This window comes from Taudactylus pleione, unplaced genomic scaffold (genome assembly GCF_031769625.1).
Source record: "Taudactylus pleione unplaced genomic scaffold, aTauple2 ptg000250l, whole genome shotgun sequence".
Lineage (NCBI taxonomy): Eukaryota > Metazoa > Chordata > Amphibia > Anura > Myobatrachidae > Taudactylus > Taudactylus pleione.
The window spans coordinates 11,790,506-11,799,569 of record NW_028284652.1 but is presented as its reverse complement, the minus strand read 5'-3'; the positions used below and the strand labels follow the sequence as shown (position 1 = coordinate 11,799,569).

At 40.4% G+C, this 9,064-nt stretch overlaps 1 protein-coding gene across 1 annotated transcript; it reads right to left on the bottom strand.

Annotated features, from left to right (window-relative positions):
• Positions 1–8,525, bottom strand: LOC148515416 (microtubule-associated protein 1 light chain 3 gamma-like). Its single transcript, XM_088480104.1, has 4 exons — positions 8,401–8,525; positions 4,986–5,041; positions 4,608–4,714; positions 1–2,346 (listed from the first exon to the last, which is right to left on the bottom strand). The coding sequence occupies exons 1-4, from the start codon at positions 8,495–8,497 to the stop codon at positions 2,187–2,189; spliced, it is 420 nt and encodes a 139-aa protein (XP_088336230.1). The 5' UTR covers positions 8,498–8,525; the 3' UTR covers positions 1–2,186.
• Positions 8,526–9,064: the final 539 nt, after the last annotated feature.

The window sequence follows — 9,064 nt, the reverse complement described above, 5'->3', positions numbered from 1 at the left end:
GGAAAGCAAACTCATTTATTACATCTGTTCAGTGATTTTGTCAGATACCAACACCAAGTGATTCTGTCTATAGTGCCAGGCATTCCGGACAACAGATTTAAAAATAAACATTTATGGTAAACCTATTTGGATTGTGCCTGTGCATCTATTTCATTACTGTAATTAACAATTTAGAGTCACTGCTGCTAATGTTTCTTATGTACTCACAAAATCCCTATAGAATCCACCAATTAATATACAAAAACCCACCATTTCATCAGGGATAAATGACAAAGTCACAAATGTATATAATATATATATATATCCGCATATTATGTTTATGTTCTGCATTGTTTTGTGATGTGTGCATATAACTTTTATATATATGCACTTGGTGGACCCCCTGTGATGCCATATAAACCATAATAGTACTAATAAAATTATTGCACCACAATTTAGAACATGAAAAAGATTGATTACATGCAGGTTGTCCCGCAACAAACTCTTGGTACAGTGCATAATGGGCACACATAAAAACAGTCCATATGTATTATTACAGCAAGCTTACTCTGCCACAGGCCAATTCAGCAAATGTGGCGTTTTATACTATGATTACATCTGCTTGTAGTTTAGTCCACATTATATAGCGGTCTTAAGTGACAAAACAACAAAACTTGTATTATATGGTTCACGTTCCTCTCATTCATTGATTAAATGCACCACTGTATATAAATAACTGCTAATAAATAAATAAATACCCCCCTGGTAGGATGGTATGTGTGGAAAATATATGTCTAGTCCTTTGAACTATGACAGCAGCTATGTCTAGTTTATACTGTAATATTACCTTTGCTGGTATAGGAAAACTACAAAATCGGTACCATATTGTCCACTTAAAGTTTATTATATTAGTTTTATTTACCACCTTGTGGCAGCAGATGTAATCCTAGATTGTATAAACTGTGTTTTTGTGTTCTATGCAGCTGTTACCATACAGAAGTCTGTTGATCTGATTATACAGAAATAGAGCGAAGCCCATTTACCACAATGTGTTTGGGGAATGCCTCTGGTGTAATACATTTGACTTTATTTGGCGTTATTTATAACATCAGTAGATTTATCCTGTCCTTGGTAAAAAAAAAAATGTACACTGGTGGATATTTTAGTAACACACGATGTAGGGGTACAAATGTACTAATGCAGTGACCTCTTACATTTACAGTCATTTTGTAATTGCAACACATCAGCCAATTTATTCAAAGAACAAAACAGTCTGGCAATATGTAAAATATAATTGCAAATATAAAGCCTCAATTTACAGAGGGTGGACGCAGAAAACTAAAGGTCTTGAAAATTGAATTGGTCACAAGTTTGTGCAAAAACATGCAGGAGAAATGCTCTGCACAAGGGTAACTTCTAGGTCAGATCTTATGGTTTGCTATTTTTGGAGGGGGGGGGGGTGCAACATGTTTGTCTAAATAAGAAGTTGTCGAAAGTGGCAAAACTTTTTTTAAATTCTAAAACTGCAGAGAAAGAATCCTGGGGGAGCCTGGTGCACAAGTAACTGCATAATGGGGGTTTCCGCCTATAGTAATCAGTGGTCGGCTCTTGTTTTCTTCATTATACTGGAAACGCTGCAGAAGAATCTGGTAGGTTGATATATGTAAAGCACTTTTTTGCAGTTACTTGTGGAAGCGTTACCATAAATGTCATGTTTTAATGTTTTATTGCACAATTTAGACTTCCAAAGAGCCTCATTATGTAAAACTAGGGTGCTTTTTCCATTCTGTTAATCATAAATGAATCTAATGTAACCTGCTTGTAAGGCGGCCATGCTCCCACCTCTCCCACAGTGTCTGGCTAGCCGGTTACAGCACGCATGATGAAATGCCAGATATGTTTTCACTAAACTATGTGTGATAGGGACATTTATATATACTCTGCACTGTAAAAGGTATTAGTAAAACACACAGATTTATATATGCAGCATCTCACTATTGTCACCCCTGTGTGAAATTTGTATCATCTCTTCTAAATACTTCTGCTCCTTATTACTATAGCTCCAGAGGGTGTGAGATCACCTCCCAAAATCACGTTGCTCTGCTCAGCCAGAGCCCTGGTTTACCCCACCTTTCTATATTGGAGTCTAGGCAGAACTGCTGATAAAACCTCACTTTACAATGTCCATTTAGTTCAGGAATAACCTCTCAGCCAAAGACTTCATGAGACATGTAGGTGATATACAGGAAGCCATCTTGGTCGCGGTGTGCAGTGTACACTTCCTGCATTGTCAATGATAAACTGGTCAACTGCCGGTCACTGACCAGGACACAGAGAGCGCGAGATGGAGACAAGGAGAGTCTGCACCTGTAAAGAAAGTGAGAGCCATTAGTACAAACGCACTGCTATCCTTTTATTTATTCAGTGTGGTATTACTAGAAATCCTACAGTACCAGACACTCAACTCTCTATCTATAGTAACTAATAAGCAAGGGAAATTTACTCCATATGGAAAAGTAATGTAAGCCACACTTGCCTACTCTCCCAGAATGCCCAGGAGACTCCCTGATCTCAGGTGGCTCTCTTAGACACCTGGAAAAGTTGGTAAGTGTACCACAATCTCCCTGTGACCACCAGGTGTCTCACCAATTCACAAATGAAGTGTGTGGTGCGATTTGGCATGATAACTAGATTTGTACGGAGTTACATCAATGTGGACCCTCACCCTGTCTGCACCTGTACAGAAGAGTGTAATCATGGCATTGTATAGTAGGGGAATGAATGATGCAAACTCGACAACATCCTTGCACTGTGTAACTTTACACCTTGGTAAAGCCATGGTGCACTTCAGGTGGGGAAGATTTTTAAAATGTGCAGAAAGCTGTAGATTTGGGAACAGGACCATCTTAATGTATGGGCAGCTGTCTAGGATGCCACAATTTTAGGGGCCTCGAGCAGGGGTGGGCTGAGCATGAGGGCATCTACACGGAGTGTGTGGCCGCTCGTTCCGTGCATAGATTAGCAGGATGAGAGGCAGGCAGAGAAAGATGCTCCCCGGCTGCTCTGATTGTAAATTACACATAATCGGAGCAGTCGGACAGCATTCGCTACCTGTATCCCAGCCTGTAAGCCACAGAGACGGATTAAGGGGGGAGGGCACAGGGGGTACTTCCCCTGGGCCCCCCAGACTTAAATCACAGCTGCAGTGAAGAACAAGAACTGCACTGCAAACTAGAGAAGAGGAAGTTGGAATTCATAATCCTCGCTTTACGTCATGTTTTTTATGTTTAGATTTATTGGTACTTTCAACAGAATCAATGTTTTAACGGTTTCATTTATTGAGTATTTACATTTTTATTACCATGAATTGGTGGGGAGGGGTCCCAGTGCATTGTTTTACCCAGGACCTACAATGCTATTAAGACGGCCCTGTTTGAGTGGTGTGTCCAAACTGAAATCTAAATTACAGTGTAAAAATAAAGCTGACCAGCATTTAAGGGCTACATGCAAAAGCAGCCAGTATTTACCATGCATTACAACTTTGTTCCCAGGGTAAAGTTATGTGGTGGTGTATTTTTCTTCTTTGTGTGTTTTTTTTTTTTTTTTGCTTTGCCCCCAACTTAGAATGAGCCTGTGATGTGCAGATATCTAATAGACATCCTGGTGGAGGCCTGTGGGTGGCAGCATTTACTGTAGGCCCCTTGCAATTATTTGCTGGAAAATATTGCACTCATACTCTGTCATGTAGGTATTAATCCTTATTGTTCTTATTAATCCATAAACATGTTCATTTTTAGGTGTGTTCACACAGATAGTGCTACTTATAGCAGATTTAGAGGCTTTCTTTTGAAAATGATTTTGTACTAACCTTAATGTTAAATAAATGGAGCTTGGACAAAAATGAAAGCTAATTCTGCCTCATTTCCCCTCACGGAATGAATCATACTTCCCTACATTTTCTTTTTCTTCCCTGGGAGAAGCCTGGGGAGGAGAAGCAGATGGGCGCCGATGCCCTGATGTTTTGCTTCACTAAGCCCTGCCCCCTTGCAGTAAATTGCAGCGATTAGCGCATGTTTAAATATGGAGCGGGGCCAAGTGACAATTCTTGTAGAATATAAATGTCTATCTTTTTTGTTAAATTATTCTTCACACACACAATTCAGCAATCTGAGCAATTCAGTTGCACTACTTTACATTATTGAAATGTGTATACAAATAAAAGTCAGAACAATTTAGATCACAGTGTATGTGAAAGTAAAGGACAATCTGCTGCTTTGCAACAAATCAAATATAATAAATTATTATTTGTCAACATATACATAAGGAGGAGATCTATTGTGCACACAATGGCTATATTGGGTAAGCTCACCTGTCTGCGGCCATGCTTCTCCTGTAGGTGAGTCCCCAGCCTTTGTTGTCACATTACAACTTCAGTAAGGACATTTTTGGATGATAGATTGTTAATCCTATTGGATTATGTGAAAATCTATTTTACCATCTACATTTTATTTTATTGGCTCTGTGGCCATCCAAAATTAGATTTAATTCTTGTGTATAACCCAATATTCAATCCATGCCTTTGCGGTCTATAATTTCTGTGTAAGACTTCCCCCACACTTTTCTCTCACCTGATCATATTTACAAACTGCCCCATAGTGGTTTCTGGGGGCACTAGGAATTTGATCTTCTGTAGTGGAGGCAGCAGCTTTTCACGATTGCTTCTCTCTACTATAACCTGAAAAGAAAGAGAGACCCGATTACCGAAACGCGCTGTAGTCCAGTGACTGCCGACATGGGGGTCTTGGTGTGGAATATGTCTGTTTGCTGCAGTGCAGTTATGTAGTGCATGTTATATAACTATCATAAACACAGCAGTGTGCATATGAACTCATTGCGGTGCTGTAATATAAAACATATTAACGGTATATGTGTATTTGGGTTTACATGGCTTACTACATCATTTGGATAAAACCATGAACAGGAGATAAATAAACACCATCTCTTACCGGAATCTTACTGGGAAATTTGCTCTTCACTCTGTTTACTTCATGTATCCGGCTGTCTACAATAAACAGATGCATGCATGTCTCTTAACCATGTGAAAACTCTTTGTAAAATACATATACAGCGCTGCCATTGTGATGTAGATGTGTGTCCTGAAACACACCTCTATGGCCCGTATTCAAGTTGGAGCGAAAAGCCGAGATCTTTATTGCCTTTTTTAATGAAGTTGCTGATGGTATTTCTCGATGTGAGCATTACTGGCTACATAAATAAACAATTTCCATGGGCCATACATGTCCAATATCGAATGAGCGTGACTTGTTGGGGGTATGGCAGGAGACTGAATACGGCTCTATATGTCTCTAGAGTACACCTCCTCCAATTTGATTTGGATCCACGATACTTTTCCGCCTCCCGGACTTTTGGCCTGTTTTGCAGGAGGAAAAGTATCGCGCTCGTCCCCACGTATCCCCGTATTCAATTTGAAAGTACGCGAAAACGTGACCCGGCGAAACTGAAACAAGCGGAAAGTCCTGTCAGATTTGAGGAAATCAGCCTGACACCCCCCAAAAGATGCTCTGACATGGGGATCACAATGGTTACCCCCGAATTGGCTTGCTGAAGGTATTTGGGGTTTTTAAATGGGCTCAATAGGTACTACATAGCGGCTTTTCATAGGTGGTGAAGAATAGCATTTTGGAGGGGTTTTTTGCTGAAAATAACTAGTCCCAGCAAATTTTGGGTACCTGAAAAAGGGTGGCAGGATATTTTGAAGTTGCTAATGTAAAGTTAAAAAAAAAATTTGAAAAATCCACTTGAACATCCACATAATTTTGCCAGGCGGAAAAGTATCGCCGTATTCAATTTCAAAGACTTTCCGCCTAGGCGGAAAGTCAATGCAATGTAATAGGCGAAAAAGTTTCGCCTATGAATAGCAGGTGGAAAAAAGTGCAGAATTGGGGTACAACATTGTGGGAACCCCCGTGCAGACTTAAGAGGTAAACTGCATCAAAAAAATCTTAAAGACGTAAGAACACCCCAAAAAATTACTTTCATTTTGGGGGCGAAAAAAAAACAAAGTTGGGGGACAAAGTTAAAAACTAGCGAAATAGACTCCAGGGGGTCCCCAAGTATGGCCCAGGTGTTTTTTGGATTGCAGGTGCTTGCGGCAAGTGGATTTTTCACTTTTTTTTTTTTACTTTACATTAGCAACTTCAAAATATGCTGCCCCCCATTTTCAGGTACCCAAAATTTGCTGGGACTAGTTATTTTCAGCAAAAAAACCTCCAAAATGCTATTCTTCACCACCTATGAAAAGCCGCTATGTAGTACCTATTGAGCCCATTTAAAAACCCCAAATACCTTCAGCAAGCCAATTCAGGGGTAACCATTGTGATCCCCATGTCAGCATCTTTTGGGGGGTGTCAGGCTGATGTCCCCAAATTTGACAGTACTTTCCGCTTGTTTCAGTTTCGCCGGGTCCCGGTCTCGCGTACTTTCAAATTGAATACGGGGATACGCGGGGACGAGCGCGATACTTTTCCTCCTGCAAAACAGGCGAAAAGTCCGGGAGGCGGAAAAGTATCGTGGATGCGAATCAAATTGAATACGGCTCTATATGTCTCTAGAGTACACCTTCTCCAGTCTCCTGCCATACCCCCAACAAGTCACGCTCATTCGATATTGGACATGTATGGCCCATGGAAATTGTTTATTTATGCAGCCAGTAATGCTCACATCGAGAAATACCATCAGCAACTTAATTAAAAAAAGGCAATTACTCATGTTAGTTTTCAATGATGTCTGTGCTTATCTTCCTTCTCTTTCTACTGCCCATTAGTTTGATTCTCTGGGCCAAGCTTTCTATAGGCGTTACACTTGCAAAACGTTGAAGATCTCTGTGTACTAGACTCTATTTTACATACACATCCATATATGCTATAGAGGCATTTTACCAACATAGTTGCAAAAGGGCAAATCGATGTAAGTAGAGACCCCCAATACACCTACCGATAGTTTGTACGATCCTGCGATTGGATCGGAAACACTGATCCGCCAGTCGGAAATGTTGACTGGCAGCCATCAATGTTCCACGTTCCATCAAAGGATCGGTGAAATTCGACTTGCACATCGCGATCATATTTTGATCATGAGCGCCAAATCAGTGAAATCCAACATGTTGTATTATCCCGATCCTGCATCTCAGAATCGCAGGAACGCGCTAGTGTATGGGCCCGTTAACTTATAGCAATCAATCAGCAATTGGCTTTAATTTGTCTGCTGCAAATTAAACTAATTGCTCTTTACACATTGTACCTTTGAATTCGTTTGGCAAATAACATGCCCTAAGGCTAAGTTTACACCAATTTTGGAAACGGCAAGCTGGACATTACCAAAATAATAAAAAAATGTGAATTACTCTTAATAACCTTGAGAGTTCTCTGTGTCATTCTTATATACATAAAATGATCTCAATTTCCTTACACAGGAACAAAAGTGTTTTTTCTGTTTGTATGTGTGAGTGATTCTATTTTGATCACAGAGCACTTTATTATTAGTAGTAGTAAATGTTTTGCCTATGTATGCTAACTGGCTTATTCTGATCTTGTGGTATGTAGTCATAGGGGGGAATTCAATTCGCCGCAGGGTTTACCCCTACGCAAATTCATCACACTGCTTATTTCAGTTACCAGAGTCAGGATCCGCATTCAAATGCAGATTCTGAATTTTAACACGCTGGTAAACCCACCGATTCTGCATTTTACACGGAATCAGTGTGTTAGAACGTTAACCGCACGGGGAAACATCTAATTAATTGAATAGCTTTTCCTCGTACGACGCAATCAATTAGCTGCAGGGCATATCCCGCAGCTAATTGAATTCCCTTTAAAATGTTGACATTTACAATGTGGACATTGTTGAAATGTTGACATGACAAATGTCGACATTCTGCAAGAACCGGCAGCAGAGGGTTAGGGATAGGCTGTCATCCTACTGTCCCCACCAGTCTTGCAAGGAAGGCACTGCTGAAACCGCCGGACCAGGTAAGTCACCACTAGACAACCAGGGACGTTTTGTTGACATTCTGATGTCCACATGCTAAGTATGTTGACATTCCGACTGTCGAAATGAAGAATTTCGACAAATTATACCACACCCACGGGATCATGTATGCATCCTACAGCTGTCCCTATAGCCAATTTGCCTCATTTTTCTTATATCCAGCATTTGTGTACAACTGAAGTACAAATATAACTTGTACTATCACAAAACAATGTTCTAACTTTACTGTGTGATATACAGTATATACATTGGCATTTATGCATTCTGTAAATAGATAAGTATAATAAAATGCTTGCATATAACAGTGTAGTGACATCACACCCTCTGTTAGCAATGCCCTTGCCAGCCCCTTACCTAGTCGTTTTCTTTGCTTGAAGGATGTTAATTCCAAACTTGTGCTGTATCCCAGAGACATCATAGTCACTGTGTGTGGGCTCCGCTCTCTGTCCATCCCTATCAGCCTCTCTTTATAAGTGGCAAGCAGCTGAAACCAGTTACTTCTGGCTGCCCCCACCCTCCTGCCTTTCTGCTTCTGTTAGGAATGCCAGAGTTGCCCCATCTCACACCTAACTGCAGAACTGACCTCAGCTCCCTCACAGATGTGTGACACTTCGTGCAGAACGTTTACGGGACATTCAGCTTTAATACATATACTGCAGAACTGACACCTAACTGGGAATCGTAGATCTATAGTACATGTGATAGGGGTATATCACTCTGTCCTCTTATTCCTTGTATCCTGTATATATGTAAAAGGACCATTACACCTAAAACACAAGTTCTCTTCTATAAAAGAGGTACTGCTAGCATTCACAAATAGAATTGTAAAAGATGATAGAACATTAGATAATGACTTATATATATATATATGTGTGTGTGTGTGTGTAATGGCTTATGTGTGTGTGTGTGTGCGCAATTAAATCTTGTAGTTCTCTATCAGTCATCTCAAACAACAAAAGTCTGCCTGTAATTTCCTTGAATGGGACCCCTGACAAAGGGACTGCTGCACAGAGGAAGG